Source organism: Trichoplax adhaerens, genomic scaffold (genome assembly GCF_000150275.1).
Source record: "Trichoplax adhaerens TRIADscaffold_4 genomic scaffold, whole genome shotgun sequence".
NCBI lineage: Eukaryota > Metazoa > Placozoa > Uniplacotomia > Trichoplacea > Trichoplacidae > Trichoplax > Trichoplax adhaerens.
Window position 1 is genome coordinate 6,822,659 of NW_002060946.1, and position 24,318 is coordinate 6,846,976.

The 24,318-nt window shown below is 33.8% G+C and overlaps 2 protein-coding genes across 2 annotated transcripts; one reads left to right on the forward strand and one right to left on the reverse strand.

Annotated features, from left to right (window-relative positions):
* Window positions 1-160: 160 nt before the first annotated feature.
* TRIADDRAFT_55970 (uncharacterized protein) lies at window positions 161-1,392 on the forward strand (the record flags this gene model as incomplete). Its single annotated transcript, XM_002111652.1, has 4 exons — window positions 161-462; window positions 830-927; window positions 1,043-1,144; window positions 1,304-1,392. 4 exons carry the CDS (start codon window positions 161-163, stop codon window positions 1,390-1,392), a joined length of 591 nt encoding a protein of 196 aa, XP_002111688.1.
* A 2,653-nt stretch (window positions 1,393-4,045) lies between these two features.
* On the reverse strand, window positions 4,046-17,383 carry TRIADDRAFT_55971 (uncharacterized protein; the record flags this gene model as incomplete). Its single annotated transcript, XM_002112148.1, has 31 exons — window positions 4,046-5,077; window positions 5,248-5,365; window positions 5,549-5,685; window positions 5,797-5,964; window positions 6,075-6,264; window positions 6,377-6,590; window positions 6,721-7,659; window positions 7,792-8,118; window positions 8,271-8,436; window positions 8,518-8,616; window positions 8,840-9,028; window positions 9,117-9,400; window positions 9,495-9,793; window positions 9,882-10,080; window positions 10,181-10,338; window positions 10,423-10,647; window positions 10,790-10,888; window positions 10,965-11,209; window positions 11,387-11,623; window positions 11,736-11,948; window positions 12,099-13,048; window positions 13,130-13,281; window positions 13,378-13,579; window positions 13,719-13,932; window positions 14,016-14,110; window positions 14,310-14,487; window positions 14,667-14,879; window positions 15,118-15,290; window positions 16,796-16,979; window positions 17,212-17,216; window positions 17,344-17,383. The coding sequence occupies 31 exons, from the start codon at window positions 17,381-17,383 to the stop codon at window positions 4,046-4,048; spliced, it is 7,944 nt and encodes a 2,647-aa protein (XP_002112184.1).
* Between the last annotated feature and the right edge of the window lie 6,935 nt (window positions 17,384-24,318).

A 24,318-nucleotide genomic window follows, 5' to 3' on the forward strand; every position in this document is an offset into this window, starting at 1 on the left:
TACTAATTAGTCAATTAGTTGGTTGGTGTTAATGTGGTCACGATTGCCTGTGATAAATATTAATTGTAAGATTTATGTATGTATAATGCTGATTAGCTTTAACTTATCTTCTAGGTTGATATATAGAGATTTCCTTGGATTTTAGCTACAAGTATATAAGATGCCTACAATACTTGATACAGATGTTAATGAAAATGAAGATCTTGAAGGAAAACAAACTGGTGTTCATGTAGGCAAAAAGCGGCAGATGAAGTCGGCCAAGGTAGAGGAGATAAAAAGCGAGAAAAGAGAATGGCTTAGTGCAGCATGGAAAGGTGTCAAACCTTGGTCCGCCTTCGTAACATGTAATAAATTTTCTAAACCGCAAAGTATTTCTGATGTTGGAAAGCGTCTAGTAACCAATATTCGATTCTACTGGTGGAATTATATCTTCATAACCCTCTTTTTAATGATTTTTTGTATGTAAGTGCGAGAATTAAAGCAAAAGTATAGAGATAGTTCTTTTATGTTGATCAAAAGTGTCATTATCGTATCTACTATGTGAGCCGTAGAGGTAAAAGAAAGAGCTTTGCGCCAAGCTAACATGTTCATTTTACTAATTAGACTCCAAATAATCTATTCTTATGTCTATAACTGTAATCTATATTAATTTTTAATTAACTAAAATAATCTTAGCTACGCATCTTATTGGCAGTATTGTTGATATCGTACCCAGTACGTAAATCATCCACATCATGATGGTTTCTTTTATAAGTTCATTGAATCTCTAATACTGTGCCCAGTTACTTCATACTAGCTAATGCACGTCTGAAATTGATATCTTGTCCAGAATTACCTCACCTATGCTGCTTTTGGCATTGTGTGCAACAGCAGCCGGCTGTTACTGGATTAATACTCGCTGCAAAGGAGAAAAAACCAAATTTTGCGGTACTTATAGAATGGATTGCATATTTCCTTCACTTGAATTATCTAATACCGTTTGCTTGTCGTCATTTCCTAACATTACTAATAACTAAGACTGTAAAATTTTCTTTTGTTGTAGGCCATGAATTTGATAAAACTGAACAGTACGGACTCGTTTGTTTAATCACTTTACCATTATATATCTTTGCATCTGCTGGTTCAACTATTTTTTGGCTCACGGGTATATTATTCTTTTTATGTCCATTTGTGGAATTAAAATTTTTATTTACCAAATTACTGTATCGTAAAAGGCAAATTATTTTACTGTTAATACCACCATCGACGATAACTCGATAGCCAAATCAATCGTAATTTGATATATTTATTTGTATATCCCTAGGTCTTGTAGCTTTCATAGTTTTCTTTCACGCTACATTTACCCTATCGGAGGATGAGATTCTTCCACCACCAGGCACAGAAATGGTATAATTATACCGCCGCCGAAAATTTTTTACCGAATGATTAATTATAAATAACGTGTTAAATAATCGTAAGAATTATTAGAAATAATATTACGTATATAATATGTAAAATATATATATTAAATAATGCGATTGTTCATTGCTAGATAATCATATGCCTGTATATTATCGCTTCGATTTATTAATATAATACAAGCTGTATAATATATTGCTTTATGACATTCAACTACTATAATTAGATCAATAACCGATGGTAAATTAAGCGTGTAAGTTAGGTAAATTACTTGTTACATATTGCGGGTATATCAAACTTGACTGGTGATACGTTGGCTCCTTGTTACCTTGTATTGTTAAGGAATATGAGAATAATTAACGCAACCAATCGTGAAAAATATGAAGTTACATTCGAAAAATTAATAGTGTATTTATAAATATATCAATACCATCACTGACAGATAACAAAATATTACACCGAATATGTTGTAAAAAGTGCAACTACTACATTCAATATTTACTTCTACAGAAAGGAAGTGTACTTTTTTAATACCTGTAATTCTTAAAAGTTGTTTCGTTATAAAGTAAACACTAAACGTCCGGGTATTAAAAACCAGTACAAAATATTACGGTAATCGGTTCCTTCAGTGGTTATTGATGCAATTTTAGCTGTCACTAACCTCTAAAAATTTCATTTATCACGATCTAGCGGTAGTGAATTTTTGTGAAATAAAATAAGAGTACCTATTGATGTAAGAATTTAAAATTATTGTTTATGATATATTTGAAGGTACTGACAGCATAACATGTAGTAAAAACCAAAAGTCTCGATCTTACAATGTTTCATGGCAACAGACTGATGAGTGCAGGCCTCATCGATATAATGCTCAAACTTTTTACTACATTCTTTTATGATCCAGAAGCGTAATATCGAAAGTTTAACATGATACCGAAAAGACTGCGATTCGCCATTCACATAAGATCAGATCATATAATAGCAGCTTTATCTTTACCTAGTTACATAATTATTTATGATAAAATATGTAGCTATCGATGTCACGAAAAATTTAGTAATTTAATACATATTCTGCGGTCTTTCCTGGCAATCTTCTTGCTAAATTATAGTTACATCAAATAATGATAAAACTTTTCCATTACCGATACAACATGACGTTGATATTTTTATATGTATTCTTTCTCCCCAAATACGATTTTCTGTACTCCATTATTAGATATTCAAGGATAAAAAATTAGTCATCTATAGTATATTATTACTTCGATATCCTAAACCATTGCACAATTAGCAATTTTATTTCTCAACATTAAATTTAGACTTTCACGACACGATAGGTTGATTAAAAAAAGCAACTGACTGGTGGTATAGTTCTAACGACTACCGTCTAGTCTACAGTCAAATCTGTGAACTTTCAGCCTCTATTTCATATGGTTTAATTGAATACTTCCAGTAACTGGTAACGATTTTAAACCGCATTATATCAAAAACTCACATCGTACATTTTGATATTGTCCAAGGTCTGTAAATTTGCTATTAACTACTCATAACGTCTTTCAGATGTGTACAGTTCCTAGTTGCACTATCATGTACTTAGTTGGACAGTAGGTTTACAATAACAACAATAAATGAAACTCCTTTATCATTGCCTGAGATATTTGGAAATTAAAAAATACCAAGTATTAAATCTTACTCCTTGTACTTAAGCAAATGTAATAAATTTGTTCAGAAGGAAAAAACTTGAAGTATTAATTCTATTTATAATTATAGCGTTATATAATCAGTTGCTCAGGCCGATTGATTCTAGCCAGTATTTTAAAAATATATATTCATATTTCTAGCGACAGATAGTGTTCAATGTTTGCATGGTTATTCCTCTTTAGATATGATACATACGCATAAATACAAACCCTGAAGACTATTCTCTTCGAAGTTTAGGTGGTTATTTTTATACTTATTAAATCCGTCAAAAAGTCGATCAAAAATACATCGTAGCAAGGCGTAACCTTTATTATCATTTAATGTGCATTGATAAGTGTATTATAATGTAGATATAGTCTACACAAATAGATGTATGCTGTAAATATAGTATATCGTATACGTGCATACTGTGTAATGTACAGTACATATAAGCGTGTCTACTAATAAGTTGTATACTCGCAAATAGGTTTATTTTTTACATATATAGTACAGTCTATATTGTTATATAGCGTTGATAAATAAAAAAATTAAATCAGTCGGCGTTATTTAGTCGGTAATGTATAATATTTTCCTCGAAATAGTAATTTATATACCGAAAATGTCCCCGATAAAATATTTTAAGGCAGTTACAGTAACAGTTTTGATTTTCTTGATATAAAAACACATCGCTTCTCTTTGAGGAGTAATTCTTGTTCTAATTTAATAGGACTAGTTATTGAGCTTACCGCAGATAAAAAAATAACTTTAATTTAGTCTTATTATAGAATAATAAATGAAAATAATTTGTGTATTAAGAGATCTCTATTCATTTACTGAATTTCGTTAGTTCTATAGATATTCAATGTCAAATAGCAACTTGTTAAATTGCATATTTATAAGTCCTAGGCATAAATACTACCACATCTAGGGCCATTTTAATGATGAAAGGAATAAATAACTCGACAGGATAAAATTACACATTTGTCTCATAAACGATATGCCTCGTAGTAGGCGTAACATTTGCTTGATAGTTGGTATCAATAGAATTACTACCACTATCATTGTCGCCATCATAGGCAGTAGCGTTGTTGGCTGTATCTATGCTTTTCTTTTGGTGTTTAATCAATTTCTTGAAAAGATTATACTTAGACGATTTGCTTGCTTCATGAGATGTTGAATGAATGAACGTTGATGCAACACATAGTTTTGTATTGCATCCAGCTGGTAGTTGAATCATAAATGTTCCTAATTGGACGTTTTTATTTCTCATTTGCTGAACGCATAATGGCGCCTTCATTGCTTCACCTTCTACGCTACCACTGCGTTCATTTTCATATAGAAGATGGAATATCTGATATGGTCTACTTTTCATATCTTCTACAGCTTCTTGCCTTTGGAGCACAACTCGGTATTGTTTCACTTTCCAAATCAGTAAGGCTATACCAAAGGCTAAAAATAACGAAGTAAAGAACGCTGCTAGAAAAATAAGCATATTAAAGCTTGAATATGGCTGATCAAAATGGATTGTAGCGAAAGATTGTTCATGATGTCTAGTTGGAAAAATGGTTACGTAAAAATCACTTTCTTGGACTTTAGAAGTTCCAGTTTTGGGTATGATTATTGTAGTTTTGAAGGAAACTCCTTTCAGTTTAACGATTTCCCTTTTAAATATTATATAATTTTGATGTCTTTCCTTTGAAATGTCAATCTCAGTCATAGCTGATTTACTTATATTCACTAAATTAATGTATCTACCATTTATTCCGTGGTCAATAAGCACTACCTCTGACTTCTTCGCAATGTAGATATCGGCTGTTGCATTATAGATGGAGACAGTAATACGTATATCCACGTTGGAATAGATAGATGAGATATGAAAATTAGTGGATAAATTTACTGCTGATAATGGTTCTTTTTCAATTAAGCCTCTCTGTATTTCAAGTTCTTTATAACATTGGCGACCACCTATCCCTTCGCCCTTGTAACCAGCTTGACATTTCGAACACTAGTTCCGTATAAAAATTGTATAAATGAAATAAAAAATGAGATAAGACTTAAAGAAAAAACAGTAGTCTGTTTATATATATATATTATTTGTCTTAATCATCAGTTTAGGCAGGAATATCAATTAATGTGAAATGAGATAAATCTGTGAACTGTTACAATTTGATTAACCTGTCGGTATCGACAATCTGAAGTGGTATGATCGCACGGTGATATTGTTTTATCTGCACAAGAACAATTTAATCCATCGAATTTGTTGCATGCTAATCCATGTCCATTACATTCACATCTGAAGGAAGAACAAAGTCGTGAAATAAGAACATATGAAATGTACAGTATAACGAAGGAAATATATTTCATCAATTTATACAATATCCTTAGATTATCTATTCCACTATTATAAATTTTAAATACTAATCACTTTTGTAGATAAATAATTAATACTTGGCCAAAGGTGTATAAAATTCTATACCTTTGACAAGGTGAACTTTCGTGTAAGCGAAAGAATCCAGTCTTGCATTGATCACACTTCTTTCCCTCCATATTACCACTACAATTCAAACAGATAGCATCCTGCTGATTCGGGCCTATACTTTGCTTCTTTAATATCTAAAGAAATAAATGTAAGCTTATAACTTCATTCTTTGGTGACATTAGAATACTATAAAAGCTAAAGATATTTATCAGATAACAATATAACATGATTTAAATGTGACTGACCTCTTTCAGGCTTGGAAATACACCATCAGATCGCAAACTTTTGTATTGGTCATCCGATACACATATATTGCTATGGTAGTTACAAAATTTTAAACAGGACGTACATATTGAATCATTGTTATGCATGGATTTTACAAATAATGGCTTGCATTCATGGCAATATTTTCCCTGAAATTTGTGAAGAATTAGATATTTATCAAAACACATTTCAATACCATACACATAATATATCACACTAATTAAACAATAAATAGCAGAATTTCGAAGTATTTTCTTACCTGAGAATTGTTGTGACACTTTAAGCATATATCAGTATGAGTAGTATTCGGACAAGTAGAATGACTATTACAGTTACATTTCTTTTCGCAATATTCTCCGACATAACCAGTATAGCAACTACAGTTATTAGGCTGAGTGCAATATCCATGATGATTGCAGCGATCTTTGCAAATAGGCATGCATTTTTCTCTATTTGGATGATAGTAAATAATATAATTAGAGCATATGTTTACATTTAATTAACATTTTCAATTTATCTTTAAGCATCTACTTGATTTATTACGTTGGTTCACCAACTCACCCTCGCAATTCATATCCGGCGACACAACTACAAATAAAAGAAGTAGGAGTATCTATGCAATTTTCAACATCAACACAGTCATGATTGCCATTTTCACACTCATTCTCCATAGGGCAAGAAAGGACATTCCAAGATGTAAAGCTTTTACTTAGTGCAGAGCTTGGGAAAATATCATTTAAGCACTGCTTCTGCATGGATGATTCCATGCAAATTCCTACCAAATTAAGAATTATGACAATATTACCACGAATAACAAATTAATAATTTGTATCTTAGAATGTATTATAAATATATATATTCGTTTCATTTACGCAAGATGCAATAGATTTAAGAATAATCGTAACCTTGCCCCGAGTAATTTCCTAAGGTATATTTTGCACACCAGGAGCAGTTCAATTGGCTATTGCAACTTCTACAATTCTTAAAGTTCCTACATGGACGAGGGCAATGATTAGGGCTGCTCAACAATTGGCCACAAGTTCCTCCAGCACAGATCAATGGAAGGGCACTCGGAGGTAGACATTTTGACTTGGAAATACTCCAAACACAGTGACCAGATACTTCATCGGCTAACTGTCCAGTACATTCATAACAACTTTTACGATTTTGGCAAATCGATGGGCAAGAATCATTAATGACACTATTTGTGGTTATGTGTTGTGCAGGTTCGCATGCATACGACGTACTAGTACTAAAAACTGTCTTATGGAATAGTGAATAATCTTTAACTGATTTCCAAGAGCAACTACATGAATGGCATGATGGTGAATTGCACCTTCTTTCTTTACAGCTACTAGCAGTAGTCATTTTTGTAAGAGAACTGGTTTCACAAGGACCTTTTGTTCTTGTAATCAAATTAGCAATTTCTCTCGGATCTGTGTTGACAGATCGACACATTTTGATTCCGCAACCGGTAAACCAAGCACAATTATCACTGGATAAACATTCAATGCAATTACTATATCTTTGACAAAAATCAATCAGTCTTGGACTAGATTTAATGCAGTCGGGGCCATTATCTGACTCAGAAAAACAACCAGCTTTAGTAGGACACCAACTACATCGTACACTACACCAAGGACAAAGTTGTTGATTAATAGAAGTGTCACCGGTACATTCCTGGTAGTTATCAATCAGTTGGCATGTATCATTCGTTAAAGTTAAAGAATATGCTCTACTAAATGGTTGCCCATTGAATCCACCAAGTAATAAAACGCTCCCAGAACGAACTATTGCATGTACATTGATAAATGGAATAGGCCGCTCGCTAAATACGCAGTTTTCTATGCAAGTTATACAAAATCAAAAAAAGATTAATTAATTAGTAATCGTTTATTTTATAGCGTAATCATTGATAGCTTTTACAAACATACTTTCGAGAAATTTATTGAAAAATAACAACTTTTTAGACTTACTTGAAGGATGAATGGCTCGCCAAATTCCGAATCTTAAATTAAAGGCTGCGACGTTATTCGAATAACTCGATGTCGCATATATAGAGGGATTTTGATCATTTGAAAAGCTTCCACCAAATACATACATGTTATGTTCGTAAAGAACTGCAGAATGAAATAATCGGCTAGCTCCATTAGCACCAAAAAGTACCGAAAATTTCAAGTTGTTAACATTCAGTTTCAAGATTCGGGAAGACATAGATTCATTTCCTATCCAGTATCCGAAACCTCCGTAGACGTAGATACTTTCACTTGTTGGATAATATATCGCGCTATGACCGTATATACCTATTTAACATTAGCATTATCTAATTACGACCTTATACTTAACAATGTCTATTTTACTATTACCTACTGTCTCTAACTAATCTGTAAGATGTTAGCATGACTACATATTGTTAGGGCTGGAAAAAAATTGAAGATAGGTTAATTTATTGTACCTGCTGGAGGTGTTCCAAAGGTTGAGGCAAGACTGGATTTTCTGGTGTCAATAGAGTAAATCTCTTCCTCAGTTACATAGCCCTGACTGTCCGAATATCCACCAATAATATAAACCTTGCCTTTTGCTATCGTAGCAGTATGTCCAGCACGCCGACGAAGCATGTTCTAATTATAATATGTGTAGTATAATGATGTTTAATGTTTATCCATTTTACCAGCTATCACATAAATACCTGTATTACTCACCGAGCTTTGCACCCAAACATGATTGACGATATCATAGTGCCAGATTTGATTACTAATTATTCCATCATCGGTTATACCGCCGAAAATTATCATTTCATCCTAGACGAAAATTAAAGCAATTTGCAGCTATCCGTTTTGATCACTATTTTTGTTATATTATTCTATTCTATTCAAGGATTGGATTATTTACCTTATAAACTACAGCGCTGTGGAAATATCTACCAACAGGGTAAGTACTTTTCAATGAAGCAACAATTTTCAGGGTTTTCATATCCGTAGATAGTTGATAGTGTTGAACTATATTTGAAATTCCCTTTCCTACCTGGTAGCCACCAAATGTTATAATCGCAGAATTTTGATGATAAACTACCGAATGACCCAAAAGGCTTGAAAAGTCTGCATCATTCGACGGTGTTGATATTAAAGTATTCCAAAGTAACTGTTTCGATTTTAACCTTGACATACAATCAACTCCATAAAAGCCCCTGAGACAATCGCATTTACCTGTAATCTAAATTCCATTTATGTAAAAAATATTCAGCCTTTTATATGCCTATTTATCGAAGTCTTAATGGTTGATAATTAAAATTTAGATTTACCTTATTGCATTTTCCTCCTTGACCTTGTTCATTACATTGATTTGGGCACCGTAACTGATCACATAGTAGTCCTAAATAACCGTCCAAACACTTACAGATACCTCCTTCACAACGTCTATTGCCTAAACAGTCACTATTACGGCGACAATGATTGTGCTTAATAAATGCTTTAAACATTGCATCCGAAGTTGATCGGAGATTTGTAACCACTACCGTCAAAACCCCAGTGGTAGATGTTATAGGTTTTGGAGTTTCTTGACCACAGAATGAAGCCAATAAGTTACCTAAAAATAACCAGAGAAAGGAATATAAATACAACACTCTCTGTATGAATAATAACGCAATTACATTGATTATTGTATGTGTATGTTGTATAACCTGATGCCTGATCGATTCTACTCGTATTTGCAAATGGATAGCCATCGTAAATATGAACAAACTGAATTGAACACAAGGTATTAAATGTATCCACAAATTCTATATAGATATGTTCATTTGTACCACGTTGAGATTGACTAGTATAGAGGCTATTCTCCATAGACGTTGCAATTGTCCATATACAAGTATTATGTCGATTTCTTTTTTGTAAACTTGACGGCAATATACCAATAGCGGTAGTAGAATTGGATACAATTAAAGTTCGACCATCGCATTCGCGATAACATATACCACCATTTCTATTAATAGTTAATAAGGATAAGCAATTACTAAAATTACAAACAGAATATAATTTTAAATGAAATTGACAATCTTTTTTCCACATACTTTGGGTCACCAAAATATCCCAGGGCACATACTTCACAATGTTTTCCTGTAGTACTGTTATCACAATGGCAATGACCAGTAACTATATTACATGTCTGACTATGACCATGGCATTGGCAAGGAACGCAACTTCCACCATTTTCAGGGTTACCATAAAATCCAATGCGACAATGTTCGCACTTGGGCCCAGCTGTATTTGCTATAGATTGCATAGGAATTTGTATGTATAGTTTGTATCAGTAATAAATTGATAATAAATCAAGTAAAAGCAACACTCGTTGTAAGATACATTCTGATACCTTCACATTGATCACAGATTCCAACACCTTTATTACATGTACTGCGTTTATTACAACCACAATCGATATTGCAAGTAGGTCCTGTCCAACCTTTCTTACATTGACATTTGAATGGTGGCTTTTGGGGACATTCTCCGTTAATACATTCTTCATAGCAACTATAGAATTGAAAAACCCGTCATTCATGACAGACTAGTTCGCTACTCCAAATTTAAGTTACTACTTGCGAATAGAGTACTAACGTTTCGTGACATTGGAAACCATCGCCAATGAAACCTCGATTACATTTGCATTCATAACCGTTTGAGGTATCGGAGCAGGTAGCATTTTGATGGCATTTATGTAGGTTTAGTTGACATTCATTAATAATTGGACAAGATTGGTAGTGCCACGTAATATTTGTTCCTGTGGGCATAATAGCATTACAGGACTGTTGGAAAGATGAGTTTGCATCACCTTTTAAGCATCTAGAAGTAAATTGATCCAATATACAAACACGTACCGTTATTGTAACATTTACAAATAAGAAAAAAGGAATTATCAACAAGATCCTACATATTATTTCAACACTGATTCATATTTAAACGGAGAGCATAATTAAAGCCTTACTTTCCATTATAGGGGTTAGCACTAGTTGCACACCAACCACATGTACGGTCTGTGATGCAATTACGACATAGAGTATGTTGAGAGCAATTTCTGCAGGTACTGTAAAAATATTAGTTAAAATTAGCGTCGATGTAATAATAAATCATAAAGTAGCATAAGTTTTTTATTAACTCACGATGCAGCTCCAATTTGCCAGTCTGAACATTCGCCAAATCGAAAGGTACTCGCACGGGTATGTCGATCATAGCATCGATTTAAGTTATAGCACCAACCACAACTTTGATCAGACAGACATGAGCTACAACTTTTTCTTTTCGCACATGATGGCTTACATAACTCATTAGAATCAACATACTTGACCCCTGTGTGAATTTTCACACCAACACATTTTGAAGTTGTCGGTAACCATACACAATTAGCCTGCAACAATGATATAGATATTTTTTAATGTCAATTCTGAATAACCCTTTACGTTTAATAATAAATAGCATCATTTAAGTTGTTGGTTCATGGTAAATGTAGCTGTATCATAATTGTGTTATTATTTATATATTCGTAAATACAAGATCTGAGTTAAAATCCTATTTATCCACTTACCGAGGTGCAACTACCACATGTAAAGTGATCCTGACATGTCATACATAGATTTTTACTGTAGATCAAATAAGCACTATCACTATGATGTGGTCGACAAGAAGTATTTCCTTCTCGAAGTAAGCATGAGGATTTAATTGGACACCATGCACAACTACTATCGGAAATACAAGTCATACAGTCTGAGTAAATTAAACAATTGCCGAATCGATATGGTTCTAGAACTCTTTGCGTTATAACCTAGAAAAAAATGATCGATAACATGTATATATGTTTATTAGTATTTCATGTACATCTTTGATCATTGTTCATTGTATAGACTATTAGCAATGCAAAATATGTCTGTGATAACCTTCGCTTTCTGGGATTTAATTCCTGCATTCCATTCTAATCGCAATCGAGCCTCACTCACTTCAGGATCTTCGTTCCAAGGGGTACATTTAATTTGTAAAGCATACTTTTGATTGGGTTCCCCATTAGTAGACAAAACGTTTGGTTCTGAGCCATGAGGGATAGTAACAGATTCATAATATTGATCTTTGTAACCTACTCGACCTACAGTTTTCTAGAGTTTTAATAAATAAAGTTTCAATTAGTCTAGATTTACTCTCACACGTTATTAACGGTTTTGTTCATCGATTATCGAAAATTTAAAATATATGTGGCATTATTTATTGACAGCAGCTTTGAAATTATGACGATTATCAATAATTACCAAATTTGTTGGATCAGAAGTAGTTCCAAATTTTAAATCACAAGATTGGTAAGAGCTTCCAAGACGAAACTGAAATTGGCTATCTTGTGAAGGAATTTGATACGGATAGAACTGTCCACGAAGTTGGATGGCTGGATTATTCTTTATATTCGAATTAATCGCCCATGTTGTAAGAGCTGTTGGTGTAAAGAATAAATCATCTACGATTGTAAAATTGTAATAGGGTAGCAAATTGCTTGTATAACGTCGGTAATGTCGAGTTATTGTTAATCCAACTTCTATGTCTTGGGTGATGCACTGATCAGCATCTTTTACGTAAGATGATATATTACTGGCTAACCCAGCAAATTTTGGACATGAAATACTATTTTCATTGCAAGTTTTACTAGAACTACACCAATAGCATAAATTGCCACTAAAAGTATTACAAGTTTGGCAAGATTGAAAAAGTTTGCAAGGATTGGAACAAGTTGGAAGGCGCCAAGTAGATTTGCAGATTTTAAGCCTTTTATAACGACTAATTTCGCTTCTGCTAAGGCAAAGTGACGACAATGAACTACTGGCTAAACTTGTTGAATTAAGCTCGTTACATTGTACACAGTTGAGATCGTCTAAACATGAATAATCTTCATGCGATAGGCAATGTGAATAGATATGCGAACCATCGTTTAAGGTAATGGAGTATTTATCTGATTTTTTATTGATTCTTGTAGATATCGTCGGTGGTATTTTGTAAGCTACAACTTGATTAGTGATAGTACCAGAGAAGCCACCAATAATTAGCATCAATTTATCATCTATACCCAGTGCTACATGAGATGATCGACCACTTAAAGTGATTGACTTGGTAAATAGTGAAGTTTTTACCCATTGATGGCAATCAAGATGGAAGATGTACAATTTGTCATTAATACATTTTTGATCAGTATTGGAAAATTTGGGGCTACCACCTGATGGAGAGAAATACGAAAATTTATTTTTAAGACTTTCGAAATTTATTAATAGCGTACATACTTGGATTTAAAACTAACCATAAATAAGTAAATAGTTATGCACTAGCGTTGTCGTATGATAAGCCATTGGAGGGGACGCAGTCAATGGAGCTACATCTTTATCTTCGATCTTGGTCCACAGTCCGGATTGAAAGTGTAAAGCATAAATAGTATTTTGCATAGATCCAACACTAAAGTTGTAATAAATTAACGGGTAGAATTATTAAACAACAAGTATGTTAATTAAAACATTGATTTTAATCCGATAAGTTGCTCAAAAATTTTACCTTTTATAGTTTAATTTCCATCCGCCAAAGATAATTAAAGATTTCATAGGTTTGTAATAAACTGTGGTGTGACCAATAAGACGTTTTGCACCATATGGATCTCCCAGTGTGTAAAACAAAAACCATTTGGCTTTGTCTAAACCATGAGATAAATCTAGCATGTAAGCATTGGGATTTGCGATATTACCATCTACTCGCCGTCCTGTAAAACATTGATGCCGATGCTTAGCGAAATGGAAACATTGCACAATATCCTCGGTATAAATACTATTATGTAGATTATGTGCTGGAATTAAAATTTGCTTATAGCAACACCACGGCAATAATATTGTAAATCATACCTCCAATAATAACCAATTTATTTTCTACTAAAGTAGCAGTATGAGAGGCCATAGGTTCTGGTGCTTCTGAATTTTTGATTGTCAATAAACTCCAGTGCTCAGAAGTGGTATTAAATAGCCACAACTCATTCGTTAATTCGCCATTCGATAGTTCACCGCCAAACATCAGTAGGTGATCATTAAAGTTAGCAATGGTATGAAACCTTCGCCCGGCCTAATAGAATAAAAGTCAAAGATAAAGGCAGCTGTAGTGATAATAATTTATGGTAGAGATTTTAAAAAGAAATTATTACTTACAGGTCGAGGACTTTCAAGTGTTACAGTTGTCCATGCATTAGTTAAGAGAGAGTATTTACATAAACTATCAATAGTTCCATTGGCAAGAGAAAAACCTAACAGTTACAGTTATGATTTAGATGAGTAGGAAACTTGATGACATACAACTAGTAAATAATCAACAACACTGATATATAATAAAATTTTATATTAAAGATCAATATAAATGCGCATAAAAGGGAGTTCATAAATGATAAGCATCGCAGTTGATAACTATTCTGATTTTTTAATTCTAATCAGTAATTCTGTTTATACCTCCAAAAACCCAAACCGTTTGGCTTTTTCGGACGTAAATTCCCGCATGACCAGCTCTAGGGTTTTCTAAATCCAACGTAGCACCAATCCAGCTATCTTCAGAGTTATCTGCTGTGTCAAGTCTTAAGCTACAATTTCTTCCAATAACTCCAGCATCACAAATACACCGCTGTTCCTTCTATAATATACCGCAAGGTCAAGTTGACAGAAATATTAGAAATAACTATTTTTTAACATTCATATTTCAAATCTTTCAAAGCAATCTTCTAAATTTCTACTAATATTGTTGTACTGGTATAAATGATTTATAATTTAAGGAAAGAGTATGAATAATAAAGATAACTAATGGTTAATTACCGCATCACAGTATCCGTAATTTTGATTTTTTAGACAATCATTAGGGCACGATCTGATATCGCATGCACGACCAAGCCAGCCATTTTGGCATTGACATATACCACTAATGCAGTTGCCTCTGTTGGAGCAGTTGTTTGGACAAGGCGTAATCGTGTACTTTGATGAAAATCCTAAACCTTGCATTGAACTTTGGCTAACTAGAACGATTAACATCTGCGAAATATAGCAAAATATACGTAGTGTTCATTAAGATACATTTCAATTTATCCTACTTTCGCTTCAATAATTAAAATGTTCTTTCTAAACTGTATTGCAATTAGTAAATAGGCGTTTATTTGATCGATTATATTAATTGCTTGTACGATAGAAGCGTTATAACGGATTGGATATTGCATATGACGTAAATTTTCTATGGTATGAATGTCTACCTGTTATACTGTATAATACATACCTGACCAGAATAAGCATAATAGTCGGTAACTATCGAATAATCATGGCCACTCAATGATGCAATCATAGGAGACTCAAGGCTGCTACTGCCATCGTAAATATAGACAAATTGGTCTAAACATTTCGTCTCGAAATAAGTAATGGATAATTTGATGCTACTAGTAATCTCGTTGGCTAAGATACGTAGCGAATTTTCAATGATAAGGATAATTCCACATATTTGCCAATGGGAAATGATGCAGATGAAATATAAATATAAAATAGATCATGAGGATAGAATTAATGAGAAGGAGTTTACTTAGCAAGACTCAATAGTAGTACCTTTAAGAATATTATTATAAATGGTATGAAATAAGATCAACATCATATTAGTCCTTACAGTCTAGTTCTATTTTTACATCATTGATTATATACTAATATGTAATTGGTTCCGATCAAGAATTACTCGATAAATAAATTAGTATTTGCCTGTTTTACGAAAGTTATATCATATACTTATACATAATATAGATGATAAGTGTTTTAAATCTTCCTACATTGAGAAGAATATAAGTATCGAACCTGTTTTATAGAAGTTATACGGTATAGTTATACATAATATAGCTGAAATTAAAAGTGTTTTAAATCTTCGTTCATGTCAAGGATACTCGTGTAGAACCTGTTTTATAGCATTATACTGTATAGCTATTTACACCTAAAAATGTTTTAAATTTTCCTACGTGCAACTAATAGAGTGGATGCTCAGCGAGAACCTACTTTTAGACAGTTATATCGTATAATTTATACACGAAATAGTTGAAATGTAGTTTTAAATCTTCCTACATAAGAATGATGGAATAAAATATTGGTATAGAACCTATTTTATACAAGTTATTCGGTATAATTAGCCTTAATATAGCTGAAAGCTGTTTTAAGTCTTCCTTCATGAGAATGAAAGTTATACCGTACAGTTATACATCATATAACTGAAGTTAACAGTGTTTTAAAATATTCCTACGAGAGCAGGATTTTCGTATAGAACCTATTATATTGTATAGTTATACATATACATAATACAGCTAAAAAATGTTTTAAATCTTCTTACGTGTAAATAATAGAGTAGAAGCTCGTAGAGAACCTATTTTATGACAATTATCTCGTATAATTATATAAGATATAGTTGAAATGTAGTTTTAATCTTTCTATATAAGAATGATGGAATAAAATTATTGGTATAGAAACTGTCTTATACAAGTCATATTCTATAGTTCGACATAATATAGCTAAAAAATGTTTTAAATATTCCTACATGGGAATGATAGAGTAGAAGATCGTAAGGAACCTATTTTATGACAGTTATATCGTATAACTCTATATATGATGTAGTTGAAATGTAGTTTAAATCTTCCTACATAAGTATGATGGGATAGAATACTGGTAAAGAGTCCATTTTACGGAATTCATATCGTATAGCGATACATAGTATAACTTAAAAGTATTTTAAATTTTCCTATACAAGGGAAATGGAATATAAAATACCCATATCAGAGACTACTACATAAATGGAAAAAGAACTCCCTTTGTTCCAGTAGCTCCTTTTACTAGAAGAGGATTAAAGTTTTGCTATCTTCTTATTCATATCGTTCTTAATCTGTACGAGTAGGATAAAAGTTGAAGGAGATTATAACACTATTTTTTACCTTTTATGAGCCATTCGCACGTAATACCGTTGGGATTATCATTAAATCCTTCAGCCTGGATAGCGCCAGTCGTGGTATTAGTGATTAAAGTTCTTTTAGAACAATTTCCAACAACAACCGGAAGATCTAGACTGAGTAATATCGTCAAAATAAAGTAGAATAATCTTTTACAGTAGGGCACACGCTGATAGATAGATCGCCAAGGATAGCAAGCCATGATTAATAACGACTTGAACAATCGATGACGATGCCGTCCGTAAAAAAAGAGAGGAATTAAAATTAGCTTGAACGATTTTTAGAGTAAACGTTAACAGGACCACAGGACTTTTACGACATAGGCAATAGAAATAGATTACGGATGGTTAATAGTTGTAAAAGTAATCAAAGTGGATCGCTTCTTTATCGCGTTAACCAACCTTGCCTGTAAGTAGACAAAAAATTAGAGTCAAAAATAATGCCAATAAGTAGGAGAAGGATATTGAGACTTTAGTTATCAATGATGTAAACCATGGATTCCTATCATGATCAGTAATTTTAGGAATTCATACTGTAACTACGACCCATCATTGAAATTAAATCCATTGCCATGTTGTAGTTGTTGACTATTGACTTTATAAGACATTGCAAATAGCAATCTTCAATCACTCTTCTTTGCGTAATTGGATAGAAATGGCATTGGCTATCTCTGATAGGAGATGGTTGCCGACCGATCAAGATTGAATAACATGCATGCATGCTCAAATAGAATAGCATCACGAATCCATAACTACTCGTATATTATAATCCGCTGTAAATCAAATAACCGACATGGATCAATCGATTGATTATTATAATCGGATCGTCATGATCAAAAAAAATTGGGGAATTTATTGACAATTGGCGGCATCATCTAAAGGATCAACAAGAAGACGGATATTATGCTATACGTATATTCTACTGTATATCCCACTCGTCTCATAATTTAATTTAAATTACGAATAGTATAAAATTCGCTTGATTGATAGATACAGAGTTTAACGGGGAAATGAACTGTCTTGTGTGAATGAAAGGCGATAGAAAAGGAGTCTATTAGTATGGAGACGATGATGAGAAAATTAAATTTTTTTTCCTGATAAATGAGTTAGTAAAGTCCAAGCATCTTTTCTACTGTACGCGTATGTTGGCGAACCATATCAGTTTAGGGACTACTAAAAGAGAAAAAATGTTTTCTCCTCATTTTAGTCGTTCCTGGCCATATTGATCAAAGGAACATCGCCCATCTACTTTATTTATACTGTAAATATACAGCCTTAAAAATTAGTCTAGTGACTGAAAGTAGGGGAGAAGGCTATCGAAAAGAAGAGGTCTTTTTGCGGGTCAAAGTGAGTAACAAATTTCCTCCAATGCATTAGGCAAGGATTCAAGGACTACTAAATCTTAAGCAAGATTGAATAGTCCATGAATCGATAGGCCTTCTCGACGCATGATGGCTAATAATATCGCAATGCAATTTCATCATGTCTACGTATAACATTCAAAGTTAGTCTAGTGACTGAAAGTAGGGAAAAGGCTATCGAAAAGAACAGGTCTCTTAGTGGATCAAAGTAGATGAAAAAATTCACTCTACAGTAAATGAATCCATCAATCCATAGACATGACTGCTAAATCTTAGTAGACCATGCCATAGGTCTTCTCGACGCTCGATGGCTAATAATATCACAGTTCAATTTTATTGTAAGGACTCCTTTCTTAGCTTACATAAGGGCTTGCTATGAAGGATCTATTTCATTTCTAAGCATAGCGTTCAAAATTCGTCTATTGACTAAATGTAGGGAAATTAATATCGAAGTAACATACTTCTTCGTAGGTAAAGTGAGGGAAAATTTACGCTAATGAATCTTGATCATGGTGCGAATCAATAATCAATATTATGATCATAGCATGGCGATTGGCATTGAACGATTATTCTATCCTGCATGGCTTGAAAAATCAATCAAATGCCAGACGCCTGTCTGATGATGGGCATTAAGTGAAGCTAATTCAATTAAATTAACAAATTGGGTTGTCCCATATGGGTCGAAATAAATGACGTTGATTGCCAGTTAGCCATTAGGAAAATGGATTAATCCGAAGTGTTAATCAAAATAAAAACAACAACAAACGATGGATTACTGTCGAATCAAGCCATCAATGCATCCTATAATGCTAGATTGGCTTGAATGATAATCGTCATTCCTTAGCCATGATTAGAAAATAATAACCGCTAGACAATTTATACATCAACGGAATGGAGTTGTGAACATTCGATGACTATCAGACGATAGCCATCGATAGGTTGATTACCACTCGATCATGCCTGTCATAGTTGTCTATTCAATGCAATCATAAACTGTATCGGAATACTGTAGAAATTTTAAAGGTTGCTTCTGTAAAGATGGAATAGATGACAAGGAAAATGTCAACTCGCTACTGCCAAAATAGGTTGGAGCGTCTTGATCATTCTGGATATTCGATGACTACTATAGCATATTGACATGGCTCCTCGATCATGTAATCCAAAGCGCTCGTAAAGTAGAATCAATGGAATATTCCATGATTAGCGGGATAAAACGTTTCTCGATGCGGATATTTCATTAGGATGAAAACGAGCTAGCTATTAGCAAAAGAGGTTGGAGCGCCGTTGCAATTCTGGGCATTCGATGATGACTACACGATATCGAGAACAACCGACTTTAGATTTCGAATATTCAATTCATATCGGGATCGTTCTTCTACGGTTATGTTTCGTCATAATGAAAATGAGCTAGCAATTAGGGAAAAAAGGCTAGAGCACTCTTCGAATTCTGAATATTCGATGACTCTTGTACGTCTCTATTTCGTCATGATGAAAAGGAGTTAAAGCATTCTTCGAATGCTGGGTATTCGATGACATGATATAGCAATGTCAAGAACGACTGCTCTTGCTGGGCCATGCAATCCACATTCCTCGTCTATATGGATTTGGAAGGCTCAATTTATGTCGGGATAAAGTGAATGTTCTTCTACGCGTGTAGATGGGATAAGGGTGAATTTGAGAGAATCGAGAACCTATTGTAGGTTCTCCTCCATTCGGCTTATCCCATAGCATCGATTTCATCATGATGAAAAAGGAGGTTAAAGTGCCATTATATGGTATCAACAACGAAGGACCGATGCTTAATTATGTCATCGAAAGTATTTTCATATATAGTAGAAATGATTCCTTGAATCATTGAATGAGCATGCAAAGTAGTTGTCTGCGAAGGAATTCATTAAAAGATTCCATGAGAGAGAGTGATAGGATAAATTGAACGTTTTTTCTACCTAGGTAGTTGATTAAAGCTGATAATGATGATGAAAAATCAGCAAGAATAACTGAAATAACGAAAAATAGGTTTGATTGTTGGAGGAGAGCATTTTTACAATTCTCGAAAGTGAATGGCTGCTATAGCTAGCGTATACGATAGGGATAACGTTGGATGATTCAAAATTGCTTTTCAATCATATGCAATCTAAAGCAACACAATATAGTATAAAATTGAATCATTACTTTTGCTGATTGAATGTTCAATCAATGAAATGTTCTTACAAGTAGAAAACGATTCTAAATTTTACAAAGGAAAAAAAAATTGTTACCAAAACATGTTTGTTTGGATACTTATAAGAGTGTCTTTATAATAACAAATTGTGTCTATCGCGATGCGTCAAAATAGTGAGAAAGTTGGATTAGTCATTTTTATATCATGACTACAGGATATCAATGACGCTCGACTACCCTGGTCGATCATGTTGTCCAAAAGAGCACTCATTCCATTCTTTAAATTAATAGGGATAGTGTTGGGATAGGGTTAAAATGAGATTGTCTTCTAAGATGGAATTAAATAATGACGATAATGGCAATCAATTAGCTGTTGTCAAGAAGTTATTGGATGCTGTTGGTCTATCCTATCACCAGCGATAGCATCACATTCAATTTGATCACGATAGATACTATGGCAATACATTGAAATTGGATTTTCTTACAGGATCGAATTGAATCATGTTAATCACCCTCTATCTCAAGTCCTAGACCCTGATCCTTGTCAAGTCTAAAATCAACGTTCGACTGCTGCTTGATCATGCAGTCCAAAGCTTCCCCATCCATTACATCAACCAATACGCTTGTAGATAATCCAACTACGACAGTATACTAATCTATAGCAATGTAATAGTCTTGAAAGTTGTCAAGAATCATGGACAGAACATCGCGGCGATAATTATTCATCTATCTGACATCCAAGAGTGAAAAAATGGTCTAGATTTGATCCATGTCAAATGGAAAACCAACGCTAGACTGCTGCCCGATTATGCAGTCCAAAATAGTGGATTCAATCGACCATCATGTAGAAGAGCTGTGCTATTCATAAAAGTACATTTGTATTTGGATAGGACTAGTGTAAAGAATAAGTTACAGGTCAGGATGGCGATTATTATAATCAATCTATTGCTAGACCTAGGGTGAGAAAACCGCTTGGACCTGATCCATGTCAAGTCCAAAATCAACGCTAGACTACTGCTTGATCATGCAGTCCAAGGTAGGCCAATGAATCGATCAACGATTCTAAAGTAGTTGGAGGTTATCCAACAACTGTACATTGGTATTAGGATAGGATAGGGATAATGGCGATCATTATAATTCATTTATTGCCAGTCCTACGGTGAGAAAACCGCTTAAACTTGATCCATGTCAAGTCTAAAATGAACGCTAGACTGCTGACTAAGGATGCAGCCCAAAGTAGGCCCCATTAATTGATCCACTACTACGAGTATTATAAGAATTTAGATATCATCCAAGAAGAACAGGTAAGGATGATAATGAATCTATTTCAAGTTGTACGCTACGAAAACCGCTTGAATCCATATCCATATCCAATGGAAAATCTACACTAGACTACTGCCTAATCATGCAAGGGAAAACAGCCTATTCATGCTATCCACTATTACCACTTAAAATCATTCTACTACGGTGACTATTTTGACATTACGCAAGAAATATTGATAGTTGAATTATAGCGATGATGATGATGAATGTATCTCAAGTCCTACGATGGAAAAAGAAACCCGCATCGACTTGATCCATGATCAGAGTCTAATCGTGCTTGTAAGATTGAAATCAAGAGAGCAATTTTACCTTGTCAATCGGTGCTTTTTACCCCTTGAAAGAGTTGTTTCTTTTCCCGATAGACAGGATGATGATGGATCCAATCTTCCTAAAACACTATCGAATCCTTCAACACGATTGTAATTTGGTCCTATTATCGACCACCGGCATTGTTTATGGGGAGGAGGGGGAAAGAAGAAATTCAACTTTGCAATCCAATCAATTGGATCAGGAAAGTAGAAAAAAATAAAAAAAAACTACAAGGGAAAACTATAGTAAAATCAACATCAAGCAATCTTCATTTCAATCCCATCCAAGGATCTATAACTAATTTGTCTTTTCCATCGAGACAATGTTGACAATCTTATCGGAGAAAAACTTGTTTTGCCTTAGATAACAGTAATAGACTGTTAGGGTATGATTTAGAGATAGTAATCGACTTCCTGCGTATGAGTCATTGACTGAGAGGTGGTAATCCTGTCAGAGAATAGCCGTTGCTAGACTTTTTGCCTCCCGACGACAGCCTTACCCCTATTACTCATACGTTGGTAAGTAATGCATAGAAACAAAGCTATAGGAAAAGGAAAGGTAGTCAAAAGAGAAACTATTGTTTGAACAGAATAATTAGATAGGTTGAAAGAATGGTCTACAGATCAAGAATTGTTAGCCTAGCAATACAGTACTGTCGGCATGGATATTCTTATGCATTTTAGTCATCGCGTTAAGACTACTAATCCACTCTTGCTATACTCGATCGACGGCTGATTCTGGCCTACAGATCAAGAATGATTGGCCTAGCAATACAGTACTGTCGGCATGGATATTCTTATGCATTTTAGTCATCGCGTTAAGACTACTAATCCACTCTTGCTATACTCGATCGATGGCTGATTCTGGCCTACAGATCAAGAATTGTTAGCCTAGCAATATAGTACTGTCGGCATGGATATTCTTATGCATTTTAGTCATCGCGTTAAGACTACTAATCCACTCTTGCTATACTCGATCGACGGCTGATTCTGGCCTACAGATCAAGAATTGTTAGCCTAGCAATATAGTACTGTCGGCATGGATATTCTTATGCATTTTAGTCATCGCGTTAAGACTACTAATCCACTCTTGCTATACTCGATCGACAGATCAAGAATGATTGGCCTAGCAATACAGTACTGTCGCTATGGATATTCCTATGTATTTTAGTCAAATCGTTAAGACTACTAATCCACTCTAGCTATACAGTACTCTATCGTCGATGGGTAGATTCAGTCAGGATGTTGGGACTACAAATCAACTGTTAGATCAGCTGTTATTGTTGTGCTAGAGTATTCTACTATACAAGCTGATATTGTATGATGGACCTCTTGCCCCAATTGGAAAATAGATCATTCAAGCAAGAGTCTACCGGTATAATCGTCGAGAAAAAGGATCATCCATCGCATTGGATCAACGTGTTGATTTCCATCTGCTGATATTATTGAACACGCGTAATTTTGAAACATTACTTTGGATTTCAGCCAGCAATATCGGCAAACTCTTACTTGATCATATAGAATGAATTGTACTCATTAGAAATGGATACGTTCCAGGTATACGTACATATGGATAATGACAGTCATCAATTATATCTACTAGCGAAACCCGTGGAAATGCCACACAATAAAGTAGTATTTGAGGTTAATAATAATTAGAATAGTGTACTAACAGCGTAACACACGTACAATCGCAATAATATGATTTGATTGATGATGATGAAACATAATTCTAACCCCATTCCAAATCAGTAAAAGTTTAAATGAGTATATCAATTATACAGTACTACCAGTATTTATGTACTGTTTCAGTATGCAATAGTCGAAATCAGCATAACTTACGCGTCTAAACAAGTACATCAACTATTTTAGCACAGTATAGTTTCAATCTGTATGAATAACTCTAACCCGATCGAAATCTACATAACTTATGAACAAGAATACATTACGATATATAATTCGAACTCAATTGAAATCAGCATCACTAAGTCACGCGTATGAACAAGTAGATCAACTATTTTAACTTAATATTGTTTCAGTCTGAATTAACAATTGGAACTCAGTCTAAATCTACATAACTTATGAACAAATCCATTAACTATTTCAATATTGTTTCAGCCTGTGACTTTGACCAACCGTTGCATGACCATTAATAATTTTAATTCAATACTCGTACAGCTCAGTATATGGAATAATGAACTAGCAGAAGAGCAAATGATCCATTTTTGGACTACAGTAAATACAATTGAATGGGATATAAACATGATCCCTGTTCATCAATTTCGCTAATGAGATAGTCTGCAGCAATGGACTCATTTATTCGATAGTTACAAGCAGTCAAGCCATCAATTTTATTT